The 13,281-nt window shown below is 42.6% G+C and overlaps 1 protein-coding gene across 2 annotated transcripts; it reads right to left on the reverse strand.

Moving 5' to 3' along the window:
* Nucleotides 1–168: 168 nt before the first annotated feature.
* Nucleotides 169–7,167, reverse strand: six7 (SIX homeobox 7). 2 transcript variants are annotated; one of them, XM_029667241.2, is made up of 3 exons: nucleotides 6,420–7,167; nucleotides 3,629–3,792; nucleotides 169–3,359 (listed from the first exon to the last, which is right to left on the reverse strand). In XM_029667241.2, the coding sequence occupies exons 1-3, from the start codon at nucleotides 6,825–6,827 to the stop codon at nucleotides 3,146–3,148; spliced, it is 786 nt and encodes a 261-aa protein (XP_029523101.1). In that variant the 5' UTR covers nucleotides 6,828–7,167; the 3' UTR covers nucleotides 169–3,145. The 2 variants fall into 2 exon arrangements, with proteins under 2 accessions (XP_029523101.1, XP_029523100.1); XM_029667240.2 differs by having other exon boundaries at nucleotides 170–3,359; nucleotides 6,405–7,167.
* Between the last annotated feature and the right edge of the window lie 6,114 nt (nucleotides 7,168–13,281).

Genomic DNA, 13,281 nt, shown 5'->3' on the forward strand with positions numbered 1-13,281 from the left:
ACTCTGATTGTTCAATTATTAAAAAGTGAAATCAGAGGATGATGCCGTCAAACCCAGCACACACGAGTCCTCCTCCCAAACAAACAAACAACCTATGGCTTCATCCTCTTGATCACTATCCAATATTCGCTCCTTTTCACCTTTAAACGCTCATGCCTCGTTCGTGCAGACCTCGACATCAGGTTTGGATCAACATTGTTTCATTTATTCCAAATTCATACACAACCAGACACATTTTTACAAAATACGTATTTTCCAATGAATACATCGCACAACAATGTATTGTTTGGTGATGTTAATGTGGGTATATTTATATAAAGATACAACAGTCATATATATAAACCAGGTCGTTATTCTGTCCTCAAAGGTTCATAGGCACATCAAGGAGTTGTGCTTCACGTTCACCCTTAGGCTACTTATCAATCTTGCTTTTATATTTCGTAGTTTCATTTCGTTCCTATCCCATTCACTCACTCACTGTTTTGCTCTGAAAGGCAACGCATGTATGAAGTACATCTCTAGAGAGAGCAGTGCAGAGGATTCCACACACTGAATAATGCCTCATACAACAGTCTAAAGAATATACCAGGTTGGAATAATATTATAATGGACATGTTTTGGACACATCATCCAAAGCAGCATAGTTATACAGTTGTTGTATTGTCATAATAGAAGAAGAATGTTAAATTATCTCATCTAAATGCAAATGTATGGTGATGACGTGGGATGTCTTTTCCATACATGACAACATTGTCTGGAGCCTAAGTCTAGCCTAAGTTGTTCTGTTAGCTTTGGGGAACAGTAATGGTTTAGAACGGTGGCTAAGTGGAAGTGAATCACAATTACAAGAGTTCCGTGTGGCTGTGATGCCCACAGAACTATGATACCCACGGAATGAAAGTAGACTGAGAATCTGTAGTTCCTTTTTAAGGCAGTGACGTCATAAGCAGTTCTGAGTTGACAGACGACTGCTCATGTTAGAAACCAACAGCCTACCGAAGGCATTGTTCATTGTAAAGGGGCAAATTAAGAAACGGGATTAAAGCTAGTACTCAATGATAGAGTACTAAAAAAATAGACTTATAATTCAGGTTCAGTATTTACTCTAAGACTGTGACGATGTATATTATTTCTATAAATAATGTGCCTGAGAATAGTTATTGCTGTTATAGAATATGTTCTTGCTCCTGACTGACTGACTACCCACGTTCCAGCCCAAATCTACAGGACAGAGAATTGTAGTTGGTACTTCTTTGTACAAGTCAGCAGCACAGTCATAAAGTACTACAGTGGCTTGCGAAAGTATTCACCCCCCCTTGGCATTTTTCCTATTTTGTTGCCTTACAACCTGGAATTAAAATTGATTTTGAGGGGGTTGTATCATTTCATTTACACCACTTTGAAGATGCAAAATATTTTTCATTGTGAAACAGACAAGAAACAAGACAAACAAATGGAAAACTTGAGCGTGCATAACTATCCCCCCCCTGAAAAAAAAGCCAATACTTTGTAGAGGCACCTTTTGCAGCAATCACAGCTGCAAGTCTCTTGGGCTATGTCTCTATAAACTTGGCACATCTAACCACTGGGATTTTTGCCCATTGTTCAAGGCCAAACTGCTCCAGCTCCTTCGAGTTGGATGGGATCCGCTGGTGTACAGCAATCTTTAAGTCATATGACAGATTCTCAATTGGATTGAGGTCTGGGCTTTGACTAGGCCATTCCAATACATTTAAATGTTTCCCCTTGAACCACTTGAGTGTTGCTTCAGCAGTATGCTTAGGGTCCTTGTCCTGCTGGAAGGTGAACCTCCATCCCAGTCTCAAATCTATGGAAGACCGAAACAGGTTTCCCTCAAGAATTTCCCTGTATTTAGCGCAATTTTTCAATTCTGACCAGTTTCCCAATCCATGCCGATGAACAAGTGTGTTCTCTGGGCGATGAGAGGTGTTGGGTCTGCCCCAGACATAGCGTTTTCCTTGATGGCCAAAAAGCTCAATTTTAGTCTCATCTGACCAGAGTACCTTCTTCCATATGTTTGGGGAGTCTCCCACATGCCTTTTGGCGAGCACCAAACGGGTTTGCTTATTTTCTTCTTTAAGCAATTGCTTTTTTCTGACCACTCTTCCGTAAAGCCCAGCTCTGTGGAGTATACGGCTTAAAGTTGTCCTATGGACAGATACTCCAATCTCCACGGTGGAGCTTTGCATATCTTTGGTCTCTTTGTTGCCTCTCTGATTAATGCCCTCCTTGCCTTGTCCGTGAGTTTTGGTGGGTGGCCCTCTCTTTAATAATGAATTAGTGGTGCCAGATTCTTTCCGTTTTTTAATAATGGATTAATGGTGCTCAGTGGGATGTTCAAAGTTTTGGATATTTTTTATAACCCAACCCTGATCTGTACTTCTCCACAACTTTGTCCCTGACCTGTTTGGAGAGCTACTTGGTCTTCATGGTGCCGCTTGCTTAGTGGTGCCCCTTGCTTAGTGGTGTTGCAGACTCTGGGGCCTTTCAGAACAGGTGTATATATACACTGAGATAATGTGACAGATCATGTGACACTTAGATTGCACACAGATAGACTTTATTTAACTAATTATGTGACTTCTGAAGGTAATTGGTTGCACAAGATCTTATTTAGGGGCTTCATAGCAAAGGGGGTGAATACATATGCACGCACCATTCTTTGAAACAAGTAATTTTTTTCATTTCACTTCACCAATTTGGACTATTTTGTGTATGTCCATTACAAGAAATCCAAATAAAAAAACATTTAAATTACAGGTTGTAATGCAACAAAATAGGAAAAACGCCAAGGGGAGTGAATACTTTTGCAAGGCACTGTACATAACCGTGTACCTCACAGTCGTGTGCGATGGTGCATTTTAAGTGCATGTGTTTGTGAATGGTCCAATCCCCAACCCCCCACCCCTCCCCATTCTTCCATTAGCAACCACATCAAGTGTCCATATCAAGTCTTTTGTCAATGTGTTCAATCGCAACTCACAGACAGATAGTACTTCTACAGTGTCTATATTGTCTCTATATCTGTGGGGCCGGGGCTTCCTGGCTGAAAACCAATAATAGCATCTCCCTTGAGGACTCAACCAATTAGAGCCTCTCTCCAGCTGCACTCAATGACCCGACCTCAGGATTCAAACTCGCTGTCGCTGCTGACGGAGATGTCGGGGGTGGAGGCTCCGGTGCCCCGAGGGTCGGTGCCAGTGCTGCAGTCGCTGGCCTCGGGGCTGCCCGGGTGACAGGGGGAGGCAGTCAGCAGGCGGGGGTGGTGGGAGTGGCGCTCCTGGACAGAACCCTCAGGGGAGCATCCGGAAGGCAGGTGGGTGGGGTCCTGTTGCAGTCTGGGAACAGGGAGAAGGAGATTGTGAAGTTAGTTTTAGAGACACATGGTTGGTTGAAGTGTTACCTAAGTGGTACGCTCTGTGACTAATCGTAGTGCTTTTGTCTTGAGGTAAAACAATAATCAATTGGCTCACACTCAAAAAGCAGTCTTTTGATAAATTGCTTAATTTTTCAGTTTAGAATTTAGAACATCTTCAACAAGACACAGAAAGTCAAAGGTTCCAGCTGAGTAACCTCCTCTCTTGCCTTGACTTGAGTCTTGACGTACCTGTTCTTTGCCGACGCGGCCCTGTCTCTCTGGCGTCGGTTCTTGAACCAGTTGCCGACCTGTGTGGGCGTGAGTCCCGTGGCCTGGGCCAGGTGCCGTTTCCTGGACGGGTTTGGGTAGGGGTCCTGGAGGTACCACTCCCTGAGCAGGCTACGAGTTCTCTCCTTGGAGACATAAAGGACACAACAATGGTCAGTTCCCTGCTTCATGTAACCAACAGTGTTCCTAATAATCTATATCTTTCACAATCAGATATGACATATGCAGCATATGGGTGTGATATCTTTCATTAGGCTACTCCATTGATATTGTTAAGAGAAGATTCCCTGCAGGAGACCTAAGCCATGCTGAAAATAATCATATTAAATTGGATTTAAGGGATAATAATTATAATCTACATTATCAACATAAATATGTTATACTGTATATTGGCTCAGGATAAAAGGGCTTAGTACTGGAGAGAGGGCTAGATGCCTTACGATTAGTAGAGGTTTATACTTTGTGGGGCAGCAAGATGATTTGCCTGCAGTATCTGACTCTACCACAAGAGGGGGATGTAACGGGGGAGTTGGAACATTACCTAAACTCCACTGACCTACTGTACGATCTATAGCAAAAGTCAGTGCTCAGCCTTATGTTGTTTCTGTGGAAATGTGACCTGCTCAACGCGTGTATCTGCCCAGCGTTAAGTCTAGGACTACTCAGTCCGTCACAATCTTTTTTTTGTGCTGTGTGTAGCTACTGTATCTTCTAAAATGACCTATTCCTTGCCCTGATGCAAGTGATTTCATATGCATTTAGTAGTGATTTTGTTGGTTGAAGTGCATTTTGAAGCAACCAAAATCCTGCAATGGTTAACAGGAATAGGGATGCCTTATGCCTGTGATTTGTTGTTTTCTAAAGATAACTGATGATGTCTATACTGACATCCAAAAGGTTAAAACACTGTTAAGCCCAACATTTCCCCCTAGACCTAATGATTGTCCGCTTGGTTCCACAGACCTTTGCGATGGAGTGATGTTGACTGCGACAGTAACCTGGGCGTGATCCAAAACGGAATATCTCTCTGTTTCACTTCGATAGTGAAAGGTCAAATATCAAAGACACTGGCCATCCAGCACCAAGGAGAGTGGTGCTTATTTAAAAAAAAGTTTGTTTCATGTTGCATTATCGTTGCCCCGTCCTCTGTTATTTGTGTAACCAAGTGTAGCCTAGTAGCCCAGGTCTACTGTGTAGCATAACCTACGATGTTTATGTGTGTCCTTTTTCTGAACCACTCCAAAAATAAGTTCCTTTGCAGGAAAATAAAGTTATTCTATTCTATCCCAGGCTAGGTGATTGCTCACTGCTGTTTAGTTGGTGGAAACTCCAGAATAAAAGGAAGCTTGGCTTATACCGCCACGGGCGGTCTCTGACACGCAAGGTTTATACTGTAGCAAACTGACTCCCTCTGTGACTGCATCCCAAATGGCACCCTATTCCCAATGTAGTCACTACTTTTGACCAGGGCCCATGGAGCTTGGGTCAAAAGTAGTGCACTATATAGGGAATAGAGTGCCAGTTGGGACACAAACACATGCACTATAGCCTACAGCCCATAGCAGCACAGTCCCCATTCAGCATGCTCTTATGGAGCTCTTTAACCACAGGCTTACTGCAGGTTGAAGTAGCCTGAAATCTAGATCTGTTTTGTGCTAACTCTTCCCCTCCTTGTACTCTGTGTCACATGAGGAATGGATTGTTGTCACAAAAAGATTGTTACCCAGGCTAAGGTTGAAGAGCAGAAGCATCTCTTCTCACCTATGTCATTTACATGCTGAGATGTAGATTTTTTTATTTTTTATGAAAATACTTTAAAAAACAAATAAATATTTTGTGTAGCCTATTGAGTCTTGATTCGGCTGACATTGCTCGTTTCTTGGCTATAACACTTATGTGCTTGTTTTTACGTTTTGTGAATCCACACAAAGACGCTAATGCATATTGCCAGTGGTTCAGCAGAGAGACTGTAGATAATCATGTATTGGTCTGTCGCTCAGTAAAGGAAGTGACATGTGCAGCCACATTACTACAGACAAGATATGTCCTGTTTGAAACTTTGCCATCAAACTCAAAGCAGTGAATGGTAGAAGGTGAAACGCCATAACATGACACATTAGAACATCATTTAAACAGAATCTCAGTGGGAAACACCATTGCATTCATTTGTTTCTCTATAGAAATAGCCTACGGCCTCTTATGTGAAAATCTTTTACTATGTCTAATCTAACCTTGCAGGAGGGTATTGACCTCCTATTATCTATAGTCTGAGTTAACAGAGATCAGGACTGGAGAAAAAGAGAGAACCCTTGTCAGTGACTCGGGTATCATTAGCAACTGAAGCGCTCAGGAACTATTGGGGACTTGATATGCCAAGGTGCCATAATGAGACCATCTGAAGTTATTTCAGATTTTTTGTTTTATTTAATTAACCTTTATTTAACTAGGCAAGTTAGTTAAGAACAAATTCTTATTTACAATGATGGTCAAGGAACAGTGGGTTAACTGCCTTGTTCAGGGCAGAATGACAGATGTTTCAGTATAAGAATTTCAAAATGTTTTACAAATTTACAATTAACAGTGAGTCAGCCCATTAGGCTACATACATTATTGGTTACAGTCAGATATTAGTTACGGGTTTCGTTCATTTCTAATTTATAGCCAGTTAGTGTTAATAGGCATGTATGCATGATGAAGGTGCGTAACTATAGGTATGGTGCGAAAGAATCATACTTACAGCTTGGTGTCTCACCTTAAAGCAGTGCGTCTTCTGCTCGCCGTCCCAGATGGTGCGAGGCAGTGGGAACTTCTTCCGGATACGGTACTTCTCCACCGGTCCCAGGGGACGGCCCCGGAGCCGCTCTGCCTCGCGGTAATGCGCGTCCAGCCACAGATCTTGGAGTTTGGCGTGAGACTCGCGTGTAAAGCGGTGGCTCTGGAGGATCTGGTAAAGCGCCTCGAAGTTTCCTCCGTGGAAGGCGACCAGCGCCCGGGCGCGCATCACTGACTCGTGGCGGTTGAGAGCCTCCCCGGCGGAGCCAGGGACAGCATCAGGCAGGGACCATAAGAACCGCCCCAGGCGCTCGATGTCGCCGGTCTCCTCGAGGTTCTCGCACACCCGAGCCACTTGTTCCGGGGTGAACATAGGCAAAGGGAACATCTTTCCCCTTTTTCGTTCTTCTCAGACTTTGTCAACAAATAAAATAGTCTATATTATCATATATCTAAAAAATAAATGTTGGTTCAGCTAAATGGACATGGCCAATGGTCATATCATTCCAATTGTCTGGTGCGTGAAGTGTCCTTTTACGCACCACGTCCCAGTGAGCCTCCCAGTGATGCGGAAGTTTAGTTGAATCAAATATAGTTTTGTAGTAAAAATAAATCTGATTGGCAGCGAGTTCCTTATGTAAGTTGTTTCTCCTGTCTTTTCCCGGTATTGGCAAGCTATGCTATATGTGACAACTGTCGCGTCGGAGCCAGGCACTTCCTGGAGTTCTGTCGGTTCTAGTAGGCTAAAGAAAGAACGCCAGGAGTCGACCTGTATTTATAGATAGAAACAATTAGCATCTTTGTAGATGTTTTGAGAAGGATTATGCGCCTCGCAGTCATTAGCCACTTAGCGGGGGGTAATGTGTATAGAGGTGACAGCCTGATCAGATTGTTTGTTTTAGCCGAGGGATACATTGACTGTCAGGATGATTGGGGAGCTAACAACAAGGATATTTAATTGGTCTGATCTGCATGATTGGCCGGCCGGGGGAAATCCAATACAGGCCAAAGGACAGGGAGGAGGATGTGGAGAAGAGAAGAGAGGAGGAAAATGTGTGTAATCAAGCGTTTTTTCTTTACCCATTAGGCCTGGTTGGTATTTACTAGAAAGTTAATTCACCTAAATAGAATGAAGTGATACATAATCAATAACTTTTCTATAACCAATCACTGGATAATTGGAATAGTAGAATAGTGACATATTATTGTTGTGTTGATAATAATCTGATAAAATGTTTGGTTTAAAAACATCTATATTTGACTCTGACGTATAGTTTTAGTTTACAGTTTGTCAACAAATGATTATAGGTCTTCGGTCAATTGTGCATATATATTTTAGATAGGCCTAACCCAAACCGAATGAATTATATTCGGATATGTTGTTGTTTTTTAATCCTGGTGAATGGATGCACCCTGGCTCATAACATGTATGGGTTATAGATGACAGACCGCTTCACAGCTATAGTGTATGCTCTGATTTGAATGCGGTTTAAATCTGAGCGCCAGAGCTACCGCGCTAAAGCCTTGGCAATCTGTATCTGTATCACCTACGCGGCGGCCGCTTCCATTTGCCCACGGCGAAATCTCCCGAGATGCATGTTTGGCAAAGCTGCTAAGCATCCTCTCAACGCTCCCGGCAAAAGTAATCGCCTTTTAATTAAAGTGGACACTCATACAGTAGACCTATCCTCCTCCACCCCGGTCCGTCCCCGGGTCAGGATAGTTTTTTTTTTAAACGTCTCTGGAGGCAGGGTGATGGACGGCAGTGTTACTCGGGGACACTGTATTATATGATCCTGCTTCATGGGTTCAATCCCTTTCTGATTTTATTAATCCGTCTTTAGGGGACACATTTTTTATTAATCCGGTTTAGAATAAGCATCTGTCCACGATTGCGGTACAACAAGCACACGTAATAAACTATATTATATGAGTATAGGCTATAGGGAATTGATATATGCTCTGGGTCTTTAGGCACATTGCATATTATTTTTAATTGTTCATAATTGTATTTATTAGGCTACTGTTTTGTTTAGGGGAAATAACGTTAATACGTTTGTGTATGGTGGTGGAGGTGGGTTGGGGTCAGTTCAGGAAAATCCTATTTGAAAATAAATGTTTTTTTTATTCTGGAATTGGAATTTCATTTAGTCTCCAGAATTGATGGAATTGAAATGGAATTGACAGTAACCCTGGACAGTTTACATCCATAGTCTCTAGACTACAGAACCACATCAATGCCGTGCCAATCCAGTAGACCATGCTTATGAATTCTGTGTGCATATAAGTTTTAAAATAGAAGTTGTGGTCATGCAAAGAAAGGGTCATGGTTTAGAAACAGGTCAAGTGGTTTAGTCTTGTCCAACAATCTTTCTACAAAACACAAATATGCGTTTACATTTACACATTTATCATTTAGACAACAGACAATTAATTCTGACTTTATGTAGAATTGAACTGTAATAGCTGAATAAATACTTTATTTTATTGGGAGATGTTCTTTCTTTAGTTTTCTTATTTTGTTTTATAACCTAAACCTTTGAAAATTACTAGCATAATTGAATTGACTACAGACACACTACATGTCCAAAAGTAGGTGGAAACCTCCTCGTCTAACATCTCATTCCAAAATCATGGGCATTAATATGGAGGTGGTCCCCCTTTTGCTGCTATAACAGCCTCCACTCTTCTGGGAAGCGTTTCCAGTAGATGTTGGAACATTGCTGCAGGGACTTGCTTCCATGCAGCCACAAGAGCATAAGTGAGGTCGGGCACTGGTGTTGGGCAATTAGGCCTGGCTTGCAGTCGGTGTTCCAATTCATCACAAAGGTGTTAGATGAGGTTGAGGTCAGGGCTTTGTGCAGGCAAGTCATGTTCTTCCACATCGATCTTGACAAACCATTTCTCTATGCACTTCACTTTGTGCATGGTGGCATTGTCATGCTGAAACAGGAAAGGCCCTCCCCCAAACTGTTGCCACAAAGTTGGAAGCACAGAATCGACTAGAATGTTATTGTATGCTGTAGCATTAAGATTCACCTTCACTGGAACTAAGGAGCAAGCCTGAACTATGAAAAATAGCCCCAGACCATTATTTCTCCTCCACCAAACTTTACATTTGGCACTATGCAGTCGGGCAGGTAGCGTTCTCCTGGCATTCGCCAAACCCAGATTTGTCCATCGGACTGCCAGATGGTGAAGCATGATTCATCACTCCAGAAATGCGTTTCCATTGCTCCAGAGTCCAATGGCGGCAAGCTTTACACCACCCCAGCCGACGCTTGGCATTGCCCATGGTGATCTTAGGCTTGTGTGCGGCTTCTCGAGCATGGAAACCCGTTTCATGAAGCTCCCAACGAACAGTCATTGTTCTGACGTTGCTTCCAGAGGCAGTTTAGAACTCGGTAGTGAGTGTTGCAACTGAGGACAGACTATTTTTAGCACTACGCACTTTAGCACCGCTTCAGCACTCACGGGTCCCGTTCTATGGGCTTGTGTGGCCTACCACTTCGCATCCTATAATGGTGTCACGTTGAAAGTCACTGAGCTCTTCAGTAAGGCCATTCTACTGCCAATGTTTGTCTATGGAGACTGCATGGCTGTGTACTCTATTTGAATCACCTGTCAGCAACGGGTGTGGCTGAAATAGCCGAATCCACTAAGTTGAAGGGCCGTCCACATACTTTTGGCCATGTAGTGTAAGATGTAATGTTCTAAGCCAGATGTAAATGACCAAATACACTCAAAACCAGGACATATATAAACAAAGCTAGATTTAATTTGTAATAATGTCGGCGAGGGTCTGGAAGCAAGTTCAGGGAGTGAGTGTTTTAATAAATAAATGATAAACTATCAAAATAGAGAAAGTCGCTGACTCCATGTATAATCTCCCAGCAATTTAATGGGTATTTACCAACGTTTCGGCATCACTGTGCCTTCCTCAGGGATAAATCAATTAAACATAATACAAAACAAGAAACACGAACTACACACACAGACAAGAAACAGAAACAATGACGCCTGGGGAAGGAACCAAGGGGAGTGACAGATATAGGGAAGATAATCAAGGAGGTGATGGAGTCCAGGTGAGTGTCATGAGGCGCAGGTGCGCGAGACGATGGTGACAGGTGTGCGGGATCATCAGCAGTCTGATGACCAAGAGGCCGGGGAGGGAGTATACCTGACAATATTATTATTTATTTCAACAACTGTATACCTTCTGTGCAGAATACATGTTCAATGGATACATTTCTTTATCACAAAAAGGCAAATGGAAACTAAAGTAGCTTGTGAAAGTAACAATATAAGCCTAGGCAAGATCATTTTAAACAAAATTCTGCCAAGTTCACGAGGCCCCCGATGATGTGATGCTCTTGGTAATGGCCTGAGTTGCCTAACGGTGAGTCCGCCAGTGTGTACAGGTCAATATTTGAAATGTTTATACATTATATCCTTGTAAAAATATTCATTTTAACTTCAATATTATTATTATTATTTTAATTACTCTACTAACACAATTGTAATGCTCGTCATGGGTGGAAGAAGAAGAGGACCAATGCGCAGCGTGGTAAGTGTTCATATTCTTTAATGAAACAACTGAACACTGGAAAAAAAAAAAAACGACAAACGAACAGTCCTGTACGGTGAAGAAAAACACAGAACAGAAAATAATCACCCACAACTCAAGGGTGAAAACAGGCTGCCTAAGTATGGTTCTCAATCAGGGACAACGATAAACAGCTGCTTCTGATTGAGAACCATACCAGGCCAAACACAGAAATACCAAATCATAGAAAAAAGAACAGACTGCCCACCCAACTCCCGCCCTGACCATACTAAAACAAAGACATCACAAAGGAACTAAGGTCAGAACGTGACAACAATGTATAAAAAACTGTGACAAAATTCTTATTTTTCAAATGGAAGTAAATCCAAACAGTCCATAGCTCAAGACAAAGGTATAGATTCCCTGTACAAACAGTGGGCAGAGGATGACAGCCCATCCATATTATCAGGGCAGTGGGGTGCAGTGTGAGTGTGCCTATGTGTGTGTCTGTCTGTCGGGAGGGAGGGATTGTACTGTGTGTGTGCAAGTGTCTGTTCACACAGCCAGTATAGAGGAGCACAGAAGGGGGGAGAAATTAGATGAGCCGGGGGAAGATCATACCTTATAGTTAATCTGACGCTGTTGGGTCTTAGAGACTTCTCGCGTTTGAATGCACACTTGTACACACACTTGCGTAAACATACTCACACACACACACACACCCCCTCTACCCCCTTCCAAATCCCACCAATCTGTTAACACTTTGAGAGCAGACTGAGTGAGATTACCAATCTTCTTAATCATAGATGGAGATGGGATGAGGAGATTATGATGGTGTGTGCCAGTCAGTATCAGTGTGTGAGGGGTGTTTAAACTGTATTGATTTATTGAATGCCACACATCCTTATAGAGGCATCGTTTTGATATGATACAACACGATAGCATGTCAATAAAGCCTGCTAAAGTTTATATTCCTGGCTGTGTTGTCAAAATTGCACTCTTGCAAGCTTTGCAAGGAAAGTTTACAAGCTGAACCAAACACATAGTGTTTAACACATGACCACTGAAGAGTGGTCATCAACCTTGTAGCAACATTTCCCATCTATTTGTCCTGATCATTTTTTTTTTACCAGAGTTATATAGTTACATACTTTTGTGTTCTAATTAATTCTGTGACCATATGAACATATCTAGTCCTCATTCCCCTCTTCCCCTCCCCTCCCTGTACCTCTTCCCCTTTCTGGACAAAACAAGGCCTGCATCCCAAATGGCTCCCTTTTCCCTATAGTGCCTATGGGCCCGGGTCAAAAGTAGTGCACCACAGGAAATATTGGGTTCCATTTGGGACGCAGGCCAGGACATGATGGTGGAGGTGGAACCCCACTTGGCATAATTAATTAGACTTAAACAAGAAGTCGCCTGCTTAAAAATGAGCTGTTGATTTTGCCAACACGCAAGGCAGGGGGTGGGGTCTGGGGCCCTGTGTGGCGGGGTATTACCCATCCAACCATGCTGTATAAATCCACAACTCAACGCAATTAACAAGCAACTGGGAGGAGAACTAATTAGTGTTATCGTTATCACCGGCCACAACCCCTATTCCTCCTAAAGAAAGGAGGTCAAACACACACGCAATGAGCTCAGGAAAACACACCGAAACAAATGAATTAAGCACACATGCACTCGCATAACACACACTGACACACACACACACTAATTCCATCCCAGCAAGTGAAGTAGGGGCTAATTACAAACTTGTTTGCAACTCAATACCAGTATCCTCTCAGACAGGTCGAGTGTCCCCCACCCCCTCCCCACATAGGAGGGTCTCCCAGGCAGCACCATATGCCCAGGGGTCATTCACCAAACAAACAATATATTCACTTCCCCTTCCGCTGTTGTGAGGTGCTATAGGAGGAGAAAGAGCAAAGTCTCTTGCCTCAATTGGCCCAGGGTGAGCACGGAGGATTGAGATAGCAGTCACTGTGGAGGCAAATATTTGTGGTGGATTGAAAGACAAGGAGTAAATCCCCGTCTAAATTTTTAGCACAGTCAGAAAGACCCCACAAAGCTCTTATTTTAACCAGCATCTACTACGTATTATTAACAACATAACTGTTTTTGTTGTTTGCATTATACTCAATCTCAGTTGACTGTTTTTAAGCGAGGTACAGTATATGACAGGATTATATAGTGCCTTCACGATCCCTTGACTTTTCCCACATTTTGTTAAGTTACAGCCTTATTCTAAAATGGATTAAATTGTTGTTTTTTCTTCATCTATCTACACACAATG

Source organism: Oncorhynchus nerka, linkage group LG8, assembly GCF_034236695.1.
Source record: "Oncorhynchus nerka isolate Pitt River linkage group LG8, Oner_Uvic_2.0, whole genome shotgun sequence".
In the NCBI taxonomy this organism is placed as follows: Eukaryota; Metazoa; Chordata; class Actinopteri; order Salmoniformes; family Salmonidae; genus Oncorhynchus; species Oncorhynchus nerka.